The 22,428-nt window shown below is 37.2% G+C and overlaps 1 protein-coding gene across 1 annotated transcript in view; it reads right to left on the reverse strand.

Moving 5' to 3' along the window:
• VPS13B (vacuolar protein sorting 13 homolog B) overlaps window positions 1-22,428 on the reverse strand; it is an 806,861-nt gene that overhangs the window by 170,215 nt on the left and 614,218 nt on the right. Inside the window, exons 37-39 of the mRNA XM_027776225.1 lie at window positions 4,345-4,547; window positions 1,430-1,637; window positions 945-1,129 (exon numbers count right to left, since the gene is read on the reverse strand). Coding sequence (XP_027632026.1) covers window positions 945-1,129; window positions 1,430-1,637; window positions 4,345-4,547 — 596 coding nt within the window. The remainder of the gene's footprint in view (window positions 1-944; window positions 1,130-1,429; window positions 1,638-4,344; window positions 4,548-22,428) is intronic.

A 22,428-nucleotide genomic window follows, 5' to 3' on the forward strand; every position in this document is an offset into this window, starting at 1 on the left:
GATCAAGTAAGAATGACTCCTAGGTTTTATGTGGGTGTCTGTGTGATCTAGTAAGAGCTAAACACCAAGGGAGAAACAAATCTTAGGAGAAATTCAGATCAGTAGAGTATTAATAAATAGAATAATAATAGAATGATATTAACAATGACTTCTACATTAAACTTATGGAGCTATTAAACAGCAAGCTTTCACAAAATCAAAGGAAATATGATTAGATCCTTTCCTTGATAGGAAAATCAGTCTACTTCAAGCCCTAAGACCTTTTCGGCTCTGCAAATGAAAACTACAATAATCCAATTCTGGCCTTACATGGGCATATTTTATTTCACATAGCAGTTATAGAAACTCTGAAGAGAATAAGCACATAGTAGGCACTTGATAAGGTATGGTGACCTAAATACTTGCTTGTCCATTACAGTGAGAGACTACAAAACTTACAACAGGATGAAGAGTACAACTGAGAACACTTGAAAATTGTCATGTATCATGAATCTAAATTACATTATTCCTTTTTTTTAAGGTTTTGCCATAGAGCATGTGTACTCACCTGAGAGGGACAGAGAGACACGGTGAGAGGGAAAGTGGAAAATCACCCCCAGGTGAGATGGTCATGCTTCAACCCCTTCTCCATTTTCTTCCTGGGATTTGGGGAACACATGTACATGTGCCCAGTATGATTTTCAATTTGCCAGGTCCAGTACTCAACTGCATCAGTCCTGTGAGAGTCTAGCACCATAACCACAATACCACTTGCTCACCGCATTATTCCCTTATTTTGAAATCTCTATTACGTGTGTGGCTGTATGTATATATGTGTATATGTGTGTGTATCTCTTCCTGATATTACTGGCACGAGAAACCACTATGCATAAAACATTTTCCTAATTTACAATCAGCATTTCCCCCACAATGCATTTATTTTAAAATGAACAGTCACTGCATACCTGCAGCACATCACCAAGGTCTGCTGTACTAATATCTGGGTCTTCTGTGGTATTGAAAGGCACAGGATTTATTCGCACCAGGGTGAGCACTCTAGGTTCTGGATATCTCCATAACATCATCCCTGGGCTCTCTTCAGTTTCATTATAAAACAAGACTTCATACACACCAGGCAGTTTCAAAGGTTCTGTCAAATCAAAATAAAATTCATTGTATGTTTTCAAAGGGGAACATGTTTATTACAGCAAAAAAATTATAAGAATAAAAAAAGAATATAAAGCTTGATCATTATTTTATGGCTTGAGATGAAGAACTATAGATTACCTTAAGAGAGACTGAATTGTATTATACTATTTTCGAACTGCAATTAATTCTGTAGTTTTCAAGTACATTACTCAGTTGTCTTGATGTGTTAGCATTAGTAAATAGGTATTTAAAACACATACATATGCACATATACACTCACAATGAAGCTGCTGCTACTTACCAACATCTTGTACATACTGAAATAGGCCTGTCCGTAGGTCATCGGAACTTTGCTCACTTTTAAAGGCCTGATTTTTTTCAATAGGAGATGCCATTTGAGGCACTGGTTCAGAAACTTGCACTTCAAAATTTCCTTCCTCATTAAGGTATCCATTGAGTAATTCATGTAGAAGAACTAAACAATTCAAGTGTTCTTGACCCCAGTAGACCTTTAAAATCATATAAAAAAAATTCCAGTGGATTTTAAATATAAACATTTCTCAAGGATAATGAAATATAATCATATTTGGATTAATGTAAGACTGTAATTATGCTTGATTTAATTATCAATAATAAACTATAATTTACCTAAAGTAACTGACCTATAGGATGAAATTCTATTACTTAAGTAAATATATAACAATAATAAAATCAATTACAAATATATTGTGTGAATGATAAAGCATTTTAAATGTTTGACTAATAATGAAATTATATTGATATAAAGAAATCTTTATAATTAATTTAGCTAAGAGGAGAAATAATACTTACAATAGTCTAAGAGAAGGCAATGAAGATTCTCTAGGCCAAAATGGTAATAAAATAAAAAGCTTGTAAATCAGCTTCCTAATTTTGTCATAAGATTAAATAAACAATCCAGATTATAGGGTTTTTTCATTGCAAGTTTACTCTTCAAACAAAAAGAGAGGAAACCTGCTCAGTGGACGTGAACGCAGAAGGCTCCCTACTTCTGGGTTTAGTTGGAATGTGCCAACACATGGGCTTTCACAGACCCTGAGAATCAACTGCACAGGAACTACACCAGAGTTCCAGAACTAAAAGACTTCATATTTTCTCAAATGGAGAAGATCTGTTTCCTTAATTTTTTCTACATATGAATAATATTATATAACACAAGGTATAACCAGGAGGAAATAATGTCATCAGAGTATAAAAAATTTCAATAATGTTACATTTCTCTGAATATACTGAATAAAGGAAATACAACTATTAATTTTAAGAAAACTAATAACATAGAAAAGACAAGAGACTGACTATTGTATAAGCAGAAGAGAATAGCCTTATGCATTGGCCTTGTAGGTAAATTTTAAGCCCCAAGTTTAGGGGTCGGCTCTCTGGAATTAAGGCATCTCTAAAATGAAAGTAAGAGATACGACACTAACTCTACTTTGTTTGCATTAATAATATTTTTATTGAACACTGAAAACTACAGATAGGGGAAAAGTCAAGGTGAAGAGTGGAACACTGTATTCTAGCCTTTAAATTGTTGGGAGACAGTGACTTCAATGTAGAAATAATTTAGCACTTACTATAGTTTTAATGTGAAGGTACATTGCTGCCTTTGAAAAAAGAGTAATATGATTAACATCCTTGATAAAGCAATACAAAACAACTTAGCTTGTTGCTAAATATGTGAAGATTCTGATAGATGCTGAAAATCTCCAAAGCAACACAAAGCACTAAGTTATCGTGATTTTCTCGAATCTTACTTTGTGCCATTAAGAAAAATAGTGAAAAGCTGAAGCAATCAAATTATAGACAAAGACAAATAAATGTTAATATGTCTCCTTTACTACAATAAACTAGTTGTCTTGATTTTCTATCAGTGTGAATCTCTCAAATTTTTTGGATTCATACAAGGACAGAAGACATCAATTCACATAATGATTACATTAGAATCTAGCCATATAAAAAATTATCAGTAAGTTCAATACTCTCACATACTCCATAGTTGGCTATAAGACAAATGCTCAGATTACAATGTGACTTCCATATCAAGTGCTAGTAACCAGACATTATAATTATAATGTCTAAAGAACCTGCCATTCAGAAATGGTTCTTACATATTGCTAGTGACACTGTGCTTGAGGCAGATCGACTACTTCATAATTTGAAAAGTCTACACATTAAAAATGTTTGATGTGGAAACTATACTAGTTCTATCTACCTATATACCCAAGAGACATGAAAATATATGTCCACATGAAAGCTTGTATACAAATACTCATAGTAGCACTAGCGACCATAGCACAAAGTAGAAAGAATACAATTTTTCATTAACTGATTAAATAAAATGCGGTATAACCATACAATGGAATGCTATTTGGACATAAAAAGGAATAAAATTCTTACACCTGCTAAAACACGAAGATTGAAACATTATGGTAAATGAAAGCAATCACAAAAGATCACTTTATATATATATGTGTGTGTGTGTATGTGTGTGTGTGCGTATTATGTATGGGATCATTGAAAAAGTCATAATGCATTTTTGCATAGAAAATGTATATAAAGTGTCCAGAATAGGTAAACTCATAGAGAGTCTTTCAAGCTGCCAGGTCTGGGACTCAAACCATGCAGTCAGCCATGTGGGGTCCAGCTCTTAACCACCACACTACTGGCTAGCCTGAACTATGCAATTTTAATAGGTGAACTGGGACCAGCAGATGGCATAATGGTTATGATGCTGGACTCCCATGTAGACACCCACGGTTTGAGTCCCAGATCCAGCAGCTTAAAACTCATGCCGGGCATGTGTGCATGCATGCCCAAGATCCCGAGAGGAGAATGAAGGAGAAGGGACTGTGGTGTGGCTATCCCCACTGAGGGTGGGGGGTAATTTCTCACTTTCTGTCTCTTTGTCTCTGTCTGTCTGTCTGATGACTATATTTGCCCTCTAGCAAAAATCTCTCTCACAAAAAATAAAATAAAATAAAATAAAATAAAAATTTTAAAAAAGGTGAACTGTATGTCACGCGACTTGTATCTCAATAAAGCTGTTAAAAATTTATTAAGGTGGAAATGTGGCAATCCCCTTTCTCACCACACAAAGATTTAAAGTTTAGTGAAATAGTTCAAAGAATGAACAAGGCTAGTTAAAAACAGATAGGAAAAATATGACCAGTCCTCACAGACCTGTAACAGACCTCCTCTTAAATTAATGGATATTTTTGGTATGGATTGTTCTGGGCCTGGATTACCACTGTGTTTACACCATTTAGCTTCCAAACTGGCAGTAGCACAACATGGTCCTATCAGAGTCCGACTTCTTTCCTTGAGACTTGTTTTAAGGAGAAAATCATTTATGCTGAGTAGAAATGATGACCCAAGAATTATGCCTGAAATAAGAAAGGGAGAGAAGTATATATTATAATTCTTGTTAAAAAATGCTTAAGAATATTAATTCATCCTTTGTCAGTCTTCTTTTTCAGCTGGCTTTCCTCCCATCCCCAGTTTCATGTCATTTATATAGAATTCGAGTTATGAAGCAGGTATACTTCATTCACATTCCTAACAAAGCAATATTTGCCAAAACATTATGACTTTTTCCATGTGTGAGCATTTTAAGTTTTATGAGTAGAGACATTTTCATTAAATTGTGCAAGTTTTTCAAACAACTATATTAAGAATAAGAACAGCTGCTTCATTTGTCTATCATTAACATGATGGGAAAGGGCAATTTTCTGTGATTTCTTACAGTAACAGAGTATGGTACATTACTTTGTTAGACACTCAACTTTTTGACTGGCCCATGTTAAAATTCAAAACAATCAAAATATATAACATGTGTTTTCTAAAAATTTTGGTTTAATCCAAACTTCACACATCATAACCACTTGAGGTTTACAAAGTCTTAAAAACAGATAGTGGCAGGTTAGATTTATGAGGAAAACTATATGCTATAGTTCAAAGTAAATATATCCAGAAAAGGAATACACTTTAAAATGTAGGTTTCTTTTGAACTTAAACTGGGAATGTAGATCAAAACCGTTTCATGAAACCAATGGTACACTTTAAGATATTTAGATGCAAAGTCAGAGTGGTGAGTTAACTTTCCTCCCAAGGAGCTCATATTCTAAATTGTCATTGTGAATATTGAATTTCACCAGACCACATTTGTAATACCCATGGCTTATTTTTCTAATGATATTTGATCCTTAAAAAAGATGAAAGATTAAAAAACACCTTAGGTCCACAATATACACATGTTTCAAAGTACAGTACCCACATTGACTTTTCAATTCTGTAGAGACTTGAAAACTTCATATGTTGCATATTCCTACTGAAGAAATACGATACACAATCTCTAATCCTCCAAGAGCACATTGCATCCACAAAATTGTTGGGAGTTAAAGATTCTTGTTAAAAAATTATCATGGTAGAAATCAATTTAAGTTTTTTCAGTAAATATATTGTGCCACTGAAACCTTCACCTAATTCACATAATTATCTTGATGCAAACTTAGATTTCACTTAGACTAAAGAAAAACAAAAAAACAAAGCAGTACGTATAGGCTCCCCAAAATACCCAAGAATCATAAATCATCTTTATTAATGGTGTTTATCATTTAAATGATCCCCACTTCCTGACTCAACTGTATTGCATTTCCTAAAACACAAATACTTCTGCTAAATGAAACACATCAATTTATCATCAGAAATCTGTCATAATAGGATTATAGAAGTATATGCTTAGTCCCATCATCTAGCAAATGAGCAGGAAGAGATTGTCAGGATTATATCCTCCTTTATTCTCAGGCACATGCTTCTTTATAGTACTCTACCTTGACAGGGCCAATTATATGGTGGTAGTAATGTGAATGTCGCGCTGGTCCTTCACACACAGAAATGTTTAATACCAAAGGTCTCCTTAAGTTGCTTATTTTATTTAATGGCTATCATTATCTCTTTAGGCACTCAGACTGAAAAATCTTGGGCCCTCTTTTGGGGCTCTTATTTCCTTGAATTTTCTAAGACTCATCCATTTCTACTTCATTCCCTTCAACTGTACTATGTTAAAAACAATTCTGTGGGGTTTTGTTTATTTTGTCTGAAACTAAAGTATGCAAAATAAAGATGCAGGGGGGCTAGCAGGTAGCATGGTGATTAAGGTGCTGGACTCCCATATGGCTGACCATGGTTTGAGTCCTGGACCAGGCAGCTTGCTTTCTCTCTTTTTCTCTCTCTCTTCCTCTCTGTCTCTCTCTCCCTGGTGAGTGCATGTGCTTCATGGCAAATTTCAAAAATAATAAATAAATTTTTTTTTAAGATGCAGGATATTTTTAAGAGAAATTCTTGCTGTAGGGTATGTGTACTCACCAGAGAGACAGAGACAAAGAGAGACAAAGTGAAAAATCACCTTCTAACGGGGGTGGCCATGCTGCAAACCCTTCTCTATTTTCCTCTCAGGATTTTGGGCACACACACATATGCACCTGGTGTGAGTTTCAAGTTGTTGGACTTGGGACTCTAACAGCAGGTTGGTTGTGTGGGAGTCCAGCAACGTAACATTGTAACATTCCACCATCTGCTAGTCTCAAGATGTTTTTCTTTAATACAAAAAAAAAAAAAAAAAAAAAAGCAAACAAGCTAACAAAACAACAACAAAAAGCCAAAGACACTGAGGAATAGACCTTAGTAATTCAAGTAGTTGAACCGGGAAGACCCCATCATCTTCGAGTTCCAGTAGGCTGGGCATCCTGGAGGCAAGGGACATCTATTCAGTGGAGTACTTAGGCACAATAGTAACTGCCCGAGGCATGTTCCACTGAACTGATTCGATAGTTTGAAATATTATCCTATTTCCTGGCTGCCTCAATATGTTTCTTAATTGGCAGACAGGAGATAAGTGTTCAAATCTTTGACATTATTCATTTTGCATCACAGAATAATAAAGCTGAGTGGACAAGACTTTAGAAGCCATCTACTTCAAGTATCCTACCTTTTGGGAAGAAGAAAGATATAAAAAAACCACTTTCTATTTTGAAATAACTTTAGATCTACATAAGAATTTCAAGAATATACCAAGTTCCTCCATACCTTTCACTAGGCTGTGTAACTATAGTACAAATATTTAAATCAGGAAATTCACACTAATACTATTAAGTAATAAACGGATTTTATTTAAATTTTGTCATTTTTCCTTCTAACATCCTTTTTCTGGTCTAGGATCCAATGTAGGATCTCCACTGAATTTAGTTGTTAAATTTCTATTGTATTCTTTTATTTGTGATAATTTCTCCACCTTTGTCTTTCAAGACCTTGACACTTTTGAATAGTCTGTGGAGTACCTGTCAATTTGGGTTTATCTGATGTTTTCTTGTGACTAGAATAGTCACGAATGTTTAGCAAGAATACCACAGAAGTAATGAATGACCTTAGTGAAACATATCAGAGTATGTGATAATGATTTTTTTTTTTTTTACTGGTAGTATTAATTCTGATCACGTGCTAAAGCTGTGTCTAGATGACTGCACTGAATTTTGCCAGTTTAAAGTAACTATTTTCCCCTATAAATGTCTCGTGGGGAAATACTTAGAGATTATGAAAATATCTTCTTTTTCATCAGACTCTTGACCCACTAATGTTAGCATCCATCAATGGTTCTCATCTGCATTATCATACTGTGTATGATAGTGCTGAATTCCTATTTCCCTTTCCTTTCCTTTTTTTTTTTCCCCTCCCAACACAAAGTGTCACTATCATGATCCTCCTGTCTCAAGACTCCTGAGTACTGGGACCATGGGTGCTTGCCACCACAATCAGCTTTTTAGGTTGGGCTAGTAATCAAACTCCGGCCTCTACATAGCTTCAGTCTAAGTAGGAGCATCTATGAGCACATGATACTGCACTAGGCCCTATTTCCTTTATTTAGAGTTGTCTCTTCTGCCCCATTTACTAGTTCAATTATTAATTTATATCAGTGTGGACTCATGAATATTATATTTTATGGGTTATAATTTAAAATCATTATTTATTGCTTAAATTGAAACATCTTTAGCCAGTGGGCGCTCCTTCAAGTTGGCTCCTATGTCCTTTTGATATACACACATCACATTAATTTTATTTTAACGTCCCACAAGATGTTTCAGGTTTATCTTGTATTTTCCCTATCTCCCTCCAGCATGGCCATTTCTCTAAGGAACCTTTGTTACTTTTGTTGAAGAGTGGTATCTAGAAAACAAAATCTGGGAGGTAGGTATGCTCATTGCTCCTGGGGTATCATTGTTGCTAGGTCCTCTTGGCAGACAGAGCTAAGAAGTTTATGTATGTATACTAACCCGTGATTGGTTTCTGTTTCTTCCCATCAGTAAGCATAGCCCTCAAAAACCATGAATTCATGCTGCTACCTCTGTTTCTAGTCACAAGGTGGTTTCTTGCCTTCCCCTATTATTTATCTGTAGCCTCTTCCTCTGACCATGAGAAACCTGCTGAGTATCACTTCTGGTAATATTTGTTTCCAAACCATCCCAAAGCATCACTTGGAGTGAGTGGTCAAAAATAAAGCAAAATAACTAAGACAAACATAAAGAACAACTTTATAGAAACAAGGGTAATTAGGAAAATAAAGGCTACCAACAGAAGGAACTAATATTTATCTCTGGAAGTCTCTTTAAAAGCGGCTTGACAGCATTTTATCTGGAACATAACAGATGAATGAAAGTACCTCTCTCACTCTGTATCAGCTTTTGCTTGTACAAGAATATCTGTAAGCATATGATAAAGTCTTTGTAGAAATAATGCACACAAAATTTGTATTTTACTAGCTATTTCTACTATGCAAGAACTACTTTAAAATATTGATACTGTACTATCTATATTAGTTTCTGAGATTTTGTCTAAAAAACACAACTATTACAGGAAAGACAATATTTGTATCATTACACTATATGTGTATATATATATATCTTACTAACAAAGTGTCTTTCTCTTCTCAAAGAAGATCTTAAGTAGAACTGACAGAAGGCTTTTTATTTTTTTCCTGTTTTGTTTTGCTTTAATTGCCAGAGGGTGCTTGCACTCCTCAGAGAGGGATAAGGAGGAGGATAAATCACTCCCCAATGGGGCAAGGTCATGGTGCAGTCCTTTCTTCTCTATCTCTCCATCTCATGGGGATTTGGGGCACACATGCACATGTCCCTGAGAGTGTTTTCCAAGACAACTAGGTCAGGACTCTAAGCTCAGTTTGCCACATGGAATCCAGTTCCCTCAACCACTAGACAATAGGGCCTGCCCAATGGAAGGCTGGCTCTTCTTAAACCCCCAAAGTTACAAATTATTAATACTTATGGACTAGGATAAGGAGAGAATGAAAAGATACTCCAGATTTGAATTAGTATAAAAACAAATGTAGGCCTGTTGACAGCTTTTGCTTCACTGTATGTACTGCTGAATGTATGAACACTTCCCTGTTGTTCTTTAAATGTTCTTTTTTGCTTGGGCAGAGAGAATGGGACATCTAGAACTCTTTTGAGAATAAAGATACAAGTAGGGACTGAAATCTCAGGAAAATGGCATACAATTAGGAGGCCAATGGTCAGGCAAATATTTGAGAGCTTGGAATAGGAAGAAAGAAAGTAGGTGCCAGGCTTGGGTGAACAGGAGTAATGTGCCAAGAGACAAAGACCCTGGAATTGAGGCAGGCACTGCTTAGCACAGGCTATATTCCAACAACAGCAGAATCCAATGGCTTTCCAGGAAGTATCTAGGAAGACCGGGAACTGCCATAGCTTACTGATTTTTATGCTTGATGTGGTTTAGATATGAACATGATACCTGATGAAAACCAGTAAGGTTTACTGCGTACAAGAAAGTGGCTCTTCCTCTTGTTCCCTAGTCTTGATGTTAAGAAAATGAATGGCGTGAAGTATGTTCATGTTGGTAATTCATTTTACAAGCTGTAGTGATGTACAACGATTGAATGTATAAAATTAATCATAATAATAATAAAAAGTATTTTTTTAAAAAAGGAAAGAAAATGAATGCACTGGACCTGCTGGCAGTTGAACCTGAGGCTGAAGCTGTGTAATAAAGAATGAAGAAACTTAATGGATCCTTCCATGACTATGGACAGCACTGCTTTGGAGCTTTTCACCTATGTGCCTGTGCTTCTACCAGTTTCGATTGGATTTTCTGCCACTTGTAACGTGAAGTGTCCCAACTGATACACATAGTCTAACCAGTGGGATTTCAAAGGGTGCTCCCCCGTCTTCTATTCTTCCCTTAATCTCTTATTTCAGTGAATTTCTCTACTCTCCTGGCTTTAATAGTAATTTCTGTCCTTATGACAAAGTCTCCTTAACCATGCTTCATGTGTTAAAGAAGAACTACTACATCTCTAAATGTCTACAGAATACTTGGCTATCCTGGATCACCCTCAATTTGGTATTTATACATGCACATATTTATTATTCAACCAACATTTATTGCCTATCACATACTGGCTATACAAAGATGAAATACTTTATACTTTTCTTTTATATCGGTTTCCCTTGGAAATTTGTTAGCCTCATGTTCTCAGATCTCAGTCAGTACTAGGGGAGGGAGAACTCAAACCCACATTTATAATACTGACTGTCAAGCACATGAACTATTAAAGAACATGAATGCTAAACTTCCTGTTATCATACAAACACTTTTACTTTTTGCTTTTTTTAAATTCATTTTGTATGCTATCAATTTTTTCACTTTGAGTATTTGAGTACCTGCCTATGTGTAAGTCACTGTTCATTTTTCTTCTCTCTGCCCTCTTTCACTTTTTTCTTTAATAACCTATTCCCCATTCTACTCTTACTTTTTCTAGTTCTATTGTTGTTTGTACTTGCTTCTTCTCTGATCTACTAGCATTGACCCTTGGCTTGTTTAAACACATAAATAAAACTGAGAATTTAAGAAAATGTTAATGTTGGCAATGAGGACACAGGAACAGGCATTGCCTAGTGAATTACCTGACATCTAAACATTGCCTGGGGCCAGCAGGTAGCACAGTGGTTAGGGAGCTGAACTCCCACATGTCCGACTGCAGTTCAAGTCCCAGACCTGGCAGCTTGCTTTCTCACTTTCTCTCTCACACACACACACACACACACACTCTCATTCCATCCTTCTCTGGTCAAATTAAAATAAACTTTTACTTTTTGCTTTTTTTAAATTCATTTTGTATGCTATCAATTTTTTCACTTTGAGTATTTGAGTACCTGCCTATGTGTAAGTCACTGTTCATTTTTCTTCTCTCTGCCCTCTTTCACTTTTTTCTTTAATAACCTATTCCCCATTCTACTCTTACTTTTTCTAGTTCTATTGTTGTTTGTACTTGCTTCTTCTCTGATCTACTAGCATTGACCCTTGGCTTGTTTAAACACATAAATAAAACTGAGAATTTAAGAAAATGTTAATGTTGGCAATGAGGACACAGGAACAGGCATTGCCTAGTGAATTACCTGACATCTAAACATTGCCTGGGGCCAGCAGGTAGCACAGTGGTTAGGGAGCTGAACTCCCACATGTCCGACTGCAGTTCAAGTCCCAGACCTGGCAGCTTGCTTTCTCACTTTCTCTCTCACACACACACACACACACACACTCTCATTCCATCCTTCTCTGGTCAAATTAAAATAAATAAAGTTAAACAAAGTAATTCTTTTTAAAAAAATGCAACATTTACTGCCTTGTGCCTCTTGTCCCCTTTCTTTCTTGTCATACACCCGCAAAGGAATTAGGTGTGCTTCCATTTTCAATTTATACAACCGACTCAACTCATTCCAGGCACCTTCCCTGCTCACTGCACATGCTATGTGCCAGCCTGCTGTCACTCTGTTCCTTGATAAAGGGACCCAGTTATCTGCAGCAATACGGAAAGGATCACCCACAACTACCAACTTTTAAGTTTAAATTAGAGTCTTAGCTTTCTTTTGAACATTTCCTACTGTTTTTAGAAAATGACAACATGATAATAGAAAAGCATGTTAGCTTAAATGGTTTTTAATGTTGCTAGAAGTAACCAGTATTAAGAGGTTGTTGTGATCATTTAATAACAAAAAGCAGTGATGAATTTTACAAAGGATCATTTAAAAGTGTAAACCAAACTTTACACTTTTACCACAAACTATTATAATAATCCCTGGGACTCATCCCAAGAGTATTAATTCATATTCCTTTCTCCTTTCTTTAACTCTGAGAAGCTAGCCTATGGGACATCATCCTTTTCTTTCTGTTATTCTCAACAGTCAACATTCTACGTATCTTCCTTGGGACAAAATGAACCTTACCTTAAGTATCACCACACATATAAACTTAGGGCCACAGAAATACTTAAAATTCATGAAAATACGATACTTACAACACTGCAAGATCTGTTATAAATGACAATAGAAAGTGAGTTAAGGCATGTGTTCTTCTCTACCTAGTGGACTAATGCACTGTTGGATGAAATGTCAAGTAAAAATTGTAAAGAGCTATCTTCTTAGTAATGGAGCACTGAAAAAGGTTAAAACTTTATGAAGTTCTCTGTGTATTTACAGCAAATATGACAAAGTGTTTATATTGGGTCATGATGAAAGTCATGACACATTTTTGCATAGAAAAATACATCACGACTTCCCTGATGACTTAATATTTGTTCAGGATGTTCATTACTTAGGCATTTGATTTTAGTCTTTACATTTTCTGTACTTTAAAAATTTCCCCATATATTTCTAAAAACAAGGACAGATTTTTAAAAAGAAGAAAAATTAGAGGAATATGCTATGAAAGTTTAGAATTTAAAATTATCATTTAAATTTTGAAAACATAAGTATTATTAAAGTTCTTGACCCAATTACTGATAGGGTCATTTATGTATTATCTATTTAAAGGTGCATTTTTTTCAGGACCAAAAGTCGGCATAATGGCTATGTTGCTGGAGTCCCATGTGGTTGACCACGGTTCGAGTTCTAGAACCGGTAGCTTAAACTCACACTAGGCGCATGTGCCTGCGTATCCAAATTCCAGAGAATAGAATGGAGGAGAAGAAATTGTGGTGTGGCATTCCCCCCAGGGGGTGACTTCTTGCTTTCTGTCTCTGTCTCTCTCTTTCTGGTGAGCGCATGAGCCCTATAGCAAAAACCTCTCCAAAAAAAAAAAAGTTTATTTTTTTCTTTCATCCATAAATGAGAGAGACAGAGACAGAGAGAGAGAAGGAGGTACCCCCAATAGGATTTCAATGTTACAATTTAACCCCAGCTCCAGCTAGCCCAGATGACGGGCACACATGTGTGCTCAGGCCCCGTGTGCTCAGGGAGGTATCTGGACATGAACTCAGAACTTTCCCATAAGGGCAAAATCACAGAATATTATGAGCCATCATCTGGTCCCAGGTCATTTTCTTTTCTTTTTTTTTTTTTTGAGGTTTTTGCTATAGGGCACATGCGCTTGCCAGAGTGACAGAGAAAGAGAGACAGAAAGCGAGAAATCACCCCCCAGGGGGGATGGCCATGCTGCAATCCCTTTTCCTCCATTCTCCTCTCGGGATCTTGGGCACGCACACACACATGCCCCGTGTGAGTTTAAGTAAGCCACTGGATCTGGTAGCGAATCGCGGTCGGCTATATGGGGGTCCAGTGACACAGCCATTACGTCAACTGCTGGTCCCTCCCAGGTCATTTTCTAAGACCAGACTTTACATTTTGAAATAACTTCGAGCTGGCAATAAAGTTGATATCTGCCATCTAGCTTCCCTTAATGCTAACAACTTACACAAAGCCAGAGCAATATTCTCAAAATTCAGTAAATTAACAGCAATACAGTGCTACTAATTTACTACTGTCTTTGAATCTCACCGGTGTCTTCTTTTATGTCCAGGATCCAACCCAGGATTTCAAGTTACATTTAGTGATGATATGGTCAGGTCATTTTGACTGAATAAATAACCCTTCTTTTTACTTCCTTTCATTAGACAGAATGCTCTTCTGCTGGATTTTTTTCCATTGACCTCTTTCAAAAATCTGTGTTTATATTTTAAATTTAAGTTTTGGCAAACTAATGGCAGATATTTAATTAAGCTAAATGAGGTATAGCAACCTTAAAAAGTGATTTCAGAAATAACTGGGTGATAAACAGAATTTTGCTTTGTTTGCATACTGACATACTTTACATTGAATATAAAGATTTAGTTCAAGAAACAAATAGCTTCATGACCTTTAAAATACGCCTTCAGAAGGCCAATAAATGTAAACCACTTGTTTTGGAGAATATTTATAAAATGCTGACAGCCCTACATCATCAGTATCTACTAGACCCTTAGTAAGGTTCCTACTTTCTACATGCGGACTGAGCAAACTGCAATCTAAATCGAGCTTCTGTATATCCTTAGAAACAGTACTCATCTGCTAGGCAAAGCACTTCCAGGTATTCTTGGAAGTGCTTACTTGGCCCCCCCCCCCCAAGCTGGGAGTAATCTAAAGCTACTAAGAAATCAGCAAGGAAGTGTCAGATTCAATCAGAAGCTGATTTGCATAACAGGGAGGCACTGGGATACCTCCAAAAGTGAAGAGGAAAAAACTTTTTTGCTTTTCATAAAGTGAAGATCAATTCTTCAACCCCCCCACCCCAATATTCCATTTTCTAGTTCTTCAAGCTAATTAACATAAAAATGGCAGTTGGATTTTTTTTTTTCTAATTTTTTTTATTTAAAGACATTTTTGCTATCAGGCATGTGTGCTTGGAGGAGAAACAGAGACAGAGAGACAGAAAGCAAGAAGTCAGCCCTCTGGGAGGATGGCCACGCTACAATCCCTTCTCCATTCTCCTCTCAAGATTTTGGCATGTATGCACATGTTCCTGGCGTGAGTTTTAAGCTGCCAGGTCCAGGATTTGAACCATGGGTGATTACATGAGAGTTCAGGGATGTAACCATTACACCATCTGCTGGTCCCAGCACTTGGGTATTTTAACCATGGGGGAAAAATTTTTTTTCTTTCTCTCCTTGATCAGAATATATAAGTTGGGACCAGCAGTTAGCATAATGGTTATGTTGCTGGACTCCCACGCAGTCGACAGCAGTTCGCGTCCCGGACCCGGTGGCTTAAAACTCACGCTGGGCGCGTGTGCGTGCGTGCCCAAGATCCCAAGAGGAGAATGGAGGAGAAGGGATTGCGGCGTGACCATACCCCCTGGGGGGTGATTTCTCGCTTTCTGTCTCTCTGTCTCTGTCTGTCTGGCAAGCACACGCACCCTATAGGGAAAACCTCGCCAAAAAAAAAAAAAGAATATATAAGTTGATCAGCTCCTATTTATTACAGTTGAATTTAAGTATATTCAATTTTATAATTAGCCTACATATAATGTGCTTATTAATTCAGTAGAGTAAAAGGCAGGATTAAATTTATACGTGGAACAAAACATCCAACAGAGAACTATGTAGACACTATGTGTAAGCTTTGAGACACAGCAAGTGCTCCACAAATTCACTTAATAGTCTAGTCATCAAAATGAAAGCCTAAAAGAAGGCCCATGTATTCTTTCTCAAGATATCTGGTTACTTTTTATGGGGGGGTATTTCCAGTTCCCAGGAACTCAGAACCAGTTCACACTGGTGAATACAAGCTGGGACCTCTAGTTTAATCCAAACCTCTTCTTTCTGACATAAGAAAATGGAAAAAGAACAAGCAGCACAAGAACATTATTTTTCTTTCACTTAAAGGAAAAATTTCTCATGAAAAATGAAATGTTTACTGATTTTTCTGCTTATATGTGGACACTTTTTGGGAAAGATTTTTTTTTTAAGATTTTCTTTTTTTTTAAGAAAATGTTTTAAAACTCTAAGATCCTAGAAAAAGTAAAACTAAAAATACCAAAGGGTGGAAGATATATTTTGCCTTTTTTTCCCCCCAATCTGCCACCATACTCAGTGTTTTTATAGTTTCGTCAGTCCAGCAGAAAAATAAAACTTGATTGGATCATGGCTATGTTAAAAACAAAACAAAACAAACAAACAAAATACCGACTGGCAGATCTGACTACATATTGGAAAGTATATGACAACCTTCTTAAAAGACCAATAGTAAATACATTCTTGAAAAGTTTCTGAGGTAAATACAGTAGCTGGCTAATTTAATTACATGAGGAAAAACAGTTGCTGAATAAATTTTTCTTTTCTTTTTCTTTCTTTCTTTTTTTTTTTTTTGAGAGATTTTTGCTATAGAGCATGTGAGCTGGCTTGGGAGACAGAAAAATAGAAAGCAAGAAATCACCCCCTAGGGGGTTGGGCACACTGCAATCCCTTTTCCCCTATTCTTCTCTTGGGATTTTGGGCATGCATGCACATGTACCTGGTGTGAGTTTCAAGTTGCAAGGTCTGGGATTCGAACCACATTGGGCCATGTGGGAGTCCAGTGAGTAAACACTATGCCATATGCTGGTCCCAAATTGATTTCTTTTTTAAAGTGAGTCACATGAATGGAAGAATTGGTACAAATTTACACAAACAATGACTTGCTAATGTCTTTACTCTGATGGCTTAGAAACTACACTTGATCTGTATACTCCAGGTTTTTAAAGACTGGTCTAGCAGAAAGACCAGAAGCCAGGAGATGTGTTATAGTCTCCACTTCCCTTCAGAGTATCCCTGAGCAAACTGCTTAACCTCCTCGCTCTCTACTTAATGGAAAAGTTGACTAACGTGGTGGCTTTCAACACAGGCCTTGACAATAAAGAGATCTGACACAGTGATGCTGGTCCATGAGGTATTTTTAGTATTTCAAAGAGCCTAAAAGAAATCATAAAGTTTTCTGAGGCAGGGTTGTGGGGTGCATTAAAGTTTTTATTTTTTGTTACAATTACATCAAGTTGGTATATTCAGCTATCTAACCCTAAATGAAATGTTTTCTGGATCATGTGGTCCTTGGGAGCAAAGGTTCCCAATAAATAAAAGGATGACCTTTAAAATAATCTTTAGCTCTAAAACTTAATGACCTGAGACCACAGCATTCATGTTCTATGACTATGTTGAGAGGGGGAGGAGGAGATACGAAAAGACCAATTTTACTGAGCACTTAATTTGTGCCAAGCAATGAGCAACATACTTTGCATAAATTATGTCACATAACCCTCTCAGTAGCCCTGTGCATGAAGTCTTTTTGCCTCCATGAGAGATGAGCTGTGGGGTAACGTTTGCCACAACCAGCTGGCCAGTAGCAGTCCTTCTAGCACCATGTCGCTTTGCAAAAATTATTGCTGCTGTTCTTTCCCATTACACGAGCTGGAGGGTGAAAAAGCTGAGAAGTTGGAAACTAGGGAAAAGAAACACGAAACTAAGAAGGGAGATGTCAATGGCAAAGTTAAAATGGGTGACCACAAGGCTATGAAGCCCAAGAAGTGGAAGCCCCATTTCAGCCGAAACCCGGTTGTAGTCCAAGGCACTGGCAGGAACTCCTGACTTGCCATGTACTCCAGGAAGCCATGTACAAGAGAAAATACTCGGCCACTAAACCCAGGATTGAAAAGAAAGGAAGAAAGTTCTTGCCATTGTCACAAAACCAGTGAGTGGGGACAAAAATGGTGGCACCCGGGTGGTTAAACTTTACAAAATGCCTATATATTATCCTCCTGAAGAAGTGTCTCAAAAGCTGTTGAGTCACGGCAAAAACCCTACAGTCACCATGTGAGAAAGCTGCGAGCCAGCATCACTCCGAGGACCTTCTGATCATCCTCACTGGATGCCACAGAGGCAAGAGAGTGGTTTTCCTGAAGCAGCTGAGCAGGGGCTTGCTACTTGTGACTGAGCCTCTGGTCCTCAAGTTCTGCTGCATACACCACATCAGAAATCTGTCATCACCACCTCCATGAAAATTGATATTAGCAAATTAAAAATCCCAAAACACCTCACCGATGCTTACTTCAAGAAAAAGAAACTATGGGGAACCAGCAGTTAGCGTAATGGCTATGTCGCTGGATTCCCACATAGTCGACCTCGGTTCGTGTCCCGGACCCGGTGGCTTAAAACTCACGCCGGGCGCGTGTGCATGCGTGCCCAAGATCCCGAGAGGAGAATGGAGGAGAAGGGATTGCGGCGTGACCATCCCCCCTGGGGGGTGATTTCTCGCTTTCTGTCTCTATGTCTCTCTCTGTCTGTCTGGCGAGCGCACGCGCCCTGCAGTGAAAAAAAAAAAAAAAAAAAAAAGGAAAAGAAACTATGGAAGCCCAGACACCAGGAAGGTGAGATCCTTGACACAGAAAATGAGAAATATGAGATTATGGAGCAAGGTTGATCAGAAAGCTGTGGACTTACAAATTTTACCAAAAATCAAAGCTGCTCCTCAGCTCCAGGGTTACCTGCAATCTGTGTTTGCCCTTACAAATGGAGTTTATCCTCACAAATTGGTGTTCTGAATTTCTTGCAAAGAATCTAATAGCTGATGTGTGTATGTATGTATGTATGTGTGTGTGTAAATTAGGCTGTCAGCAAGTTCTTTGTAATTCTAGTTTTCCGATTAGTCACAGGTTGTACATAAATGGGTTTTTCTTGCTCCCCTCTATGGCTTTCGGTATGTTATACCATCAAAGCCAACTGGTCCAGGGCCAGCCAGGAAGTAAAAGGACATCTAAGATTATCTTCGATCACTCATCACTGACAGGGTTGCTCTGCGTAAAACTTCCCTAGCAAACAGCTTATTGGCTTAAGTGGACTAGAGGGCAAATTTCTGTGACCACAGGGAAAACAAAATGCTCTCACCAATTCAGGAGAGTGAGGGATACAGAGTTACTTCATATTCATCCACTTCAACTAATACTAACCTAATAGGAGCTATCATTCAGCTGTAAAGGAGAGGCTATTCAGAAAAAAGTCTCTAGTACTTTATTACTCAGGCTAGAAGCTTTCTTTTCCAATAATTTTTTTTTTTTTGTGCAGTGAGATATCTTCATGTTAACTGATAGCATTTTTGTCTCAGAGGCCCTGTTTCCCCCTCTCCAAAGAACATTCTATTTTAATAGGTGTATATGTGAAATTTATATCAGTTTTATTTCCCCCAAATGTATCTAATTCCAGAAAAATAGCTGTTTACCATATCTTTGTTAAAACTAGGGGAAGAAATTTTAAAAATTGATTTATTTTCTATACTACATAGGACACACAAGGTCTAATATACTGGGACACAATTCTACAGTATATATTCTACGGCTAAGAGTTTTCCAGCTAAAAGTCTAGATTAAGTTTGGAATTTGGTAAAACTGACAGCAAGACATGGACTATTTTAGCTAGAGACAAGATTTGAAAGTGGATGGAAGACTACGACTGCCCTGGATTTCTCATTAGAAGAGAGCAGAGTCTTATGAAGACTTCATACTCCCCCAGAGAACCATATTTACAAAACTAACAATCATTTGTTGGAAAAAAAAAAAAAAAAAAAACCCAGCTTTTCATTATGGGATGTGGACACGTGGGTTGTGTAAAAAAATACAAGAGATGTGTAACTCACGGTAAACAGAAAGTAATGATCTTAAACAGGCCAAATCCTTGAACTCGTCATTAATAAATGTCTCTCGTACATTCAGCTACCCAGGTTGCTGGGAGCCTGTTTTTTTTAAGTACTTCAAACACAGAAACCCAGGAACATTTATTATTTTAATCCATTACAGGCAGTGCTTGATTTAACTTTATTGGTTGTGATGGTGGTAGTGGTTATAAGTGGGGGTATAGCAATGTTCTTTTACACATCATTTCAAAAGGGCTTAATTATATTTTATAGTTTGGGCCAGGAATTCTGCTTGATTTTTGTCTAACAAGGTTCAAATGGAGTTCAGGTCAGTGATGAATCACAAGAAGAAGTCAGAGATGGCTATCTCTGAAATGAGCTCCTCTCCCTCTACAAGAGGCTGGACAGGTACATCGTGCTCACTGCACCCCAGCATAGGAGATCCTGCTGATAGCCCAAGTTTGTTGCTTCTTAATTTTCATGCAGCCTTAAAACTAATACATTAGGAACTCAACCCAGTGGTTATCTTCTCTATCTCTTAAATTACTATCTTACCTACTTTAAAGGCTACCCATTGAAATTCAAAACGGCTACACAGTACTCACACAACAATGAAATTAAAGAATGTACATGAAGAACGGTAGTTACACAATAGACACTTCAAGATATGTGTAAGACCTTTACCAAAGGTCTTACACACCAAGGTAGAAGATGTAGTATACTCTATTAACGTAACTTGGTTTAAACACAATAAGTGACTGTATGAACACACCTAAATAGCACATATTTACTACTGTTTAAATGCCAAACATTTGTAAATTGTTATATCATTTTGTTTTGTTTTGAGGGTGTGAATAAGATACTAAGACAGTGATATCACTTATTGTTGTCCAAAAGTCTATCAAATCATATAACATTACAGTAAGGAGAATAAAATTTGTACACTGAGATTTCTTCCCCACGGAATATGATTTCTAAGAAGAAGATAGGAGAAATTATAGGATCTCATGCATTTATGGTTTTTATTTCCTATCATACTAGAGAAATATTATGGAATATTGTTTTTGAAAATAAGCTATAATAATTTTGCTTGTTTTAATTACTTCCACATTCTATAACTTCCTATTTATTTTTTTCAATGTACAGAAAACTATCACTGTCCAAAAAGTCAGTAATCTACAGGTAATTTAAGGGGGGGGAATAAAAGAGGTCTGTGCCCTTTTACCAGTAGCAACTTCGAAGCATGTTATAAAGCACTAGCAGGGAACTTGACCAGGTGAGTAGGGGTACTCTATCCTGGGTTGAGGGGGTGTCATGTTTCACAGACTGCGGGCCATCTGTTCTGCCCGCCTACATTTTACTTCTGCAACACTGTAAACATATCTCTACCTCAGGGACTATAGAGAGGCATTAGAATTCTTCTGCTTTTCATTATCACAAGATTCAGTAACTCATTTCATTGTCAAGATAATCCCCTTTTACTCTTTCTTTTGCGCTTGCGGGGTACACCAAAATGACAAATAAAATCCCAGATGTTACAGACCCAATGAGGTCTCCACCTTTCCTTGAGTGTTGGGTTTAAGCTACTTGAGGCATAGTGTCAGAAATGACAGGACCCTGATGCCCGCACCCAATATTCATTACGGTTTGTTAGTGATTCGTATAGCTGTCTACAAGCTGTACTTCCACGTCCATATTCCCGTGGCTGCTTAAAAGTTAACGTTTGTCCTCTGGTTTTTACTCTCAAAGAATTCAGTTTCTATTGTTCAGGCATTCAAAAGAGATGCTCTTTCTTTCTAAAAGAAACACAAGCCTTTGGGGTGCTGTTAAGGGCATGTCATTGCAACATGTTATTTAGGTATTCATATCTAAGTCAATGTTTCATTTCCCCTTGGGCTAACTTGCATCTCTGTAGCATCCAAAGGCTATGACAATGCCTTAAGAGAGTTTTCTCAGGGGATCCAGTTAATTAAGGAATGAAAAGCTGGAGTTCCACTTTGTATCAATTAATGGTCTAGTTTCAAGTGACTTTTTGACACAAGAAAAGGAATTGCAGGTTCTTTTACATTATATTGGTTTTAAATTCAATGAACACAAGAGGCATTTTTACACATGAAAAATAACTGGGCTATGCTTTCTTTTGTTCTACTTTTGTTTATACACAAAGATAAGTACATCTGGATGACAGAGGGCTGGGTAGTGAAAGTTATTTAAACCACAGCTTTGACTAGAAGGAGTTGAACTCACTTTTTTGCCTGGGGGAAAATGTCCCCAAAGTCCCAAGGAACTGGGGATCCTTCTGAGTTTTTCCCAATTCTGAATAACATGCCTACCAAAATGGCCTCACTTAGGTTCTTTCCCATCCCTTTCCGTAATCTATGCTTGTTCGTATCCTATTTTCCTTTACCTTATCTACACGGAGTTTGCCATCTACATGGCCCTGAGGAAGGGCAAAGCTGCCTAAAGCACGACTATTTCACAGCTCTGAATTGTATATTCTTATTCACCGAAATCTACCTATGGAGTACTGCCCTAATAGAGTCATAATTTACTCTTTACTCTGACAACGGGAGCAAAGTCTGCAGCTTCTCCCCACCCTGGCTGTGGAAAGTGCTACACTGCCAGTTCAGAATTTATAGCTATTACACATTCACAGTTTCTCCAAAATAACACACTTCAAACAGCGAAAAAGATTGTGCTGTATGTGCATGTGAGAGGAGGTTTTTTTTTTTTTTTTTTTTTTTAAAAAACTCTTATAAAAATAATATTT

The sequence above is a fragment of the Tupaia chinensis genome, unplaced genomic scaffold (genome assembly GCF_000334495.1).
Source record: "Tupaia chinensis unplaced genomic scaffold, TupChi_1.0 Scaffold000646_1, whole genome shotgun sequence".
NCBI lineage: Eukaryota > Metazoa > Chordata > Mammalia > Scandentia > Tupaiidae > Tupaia > Tupaia belangeri.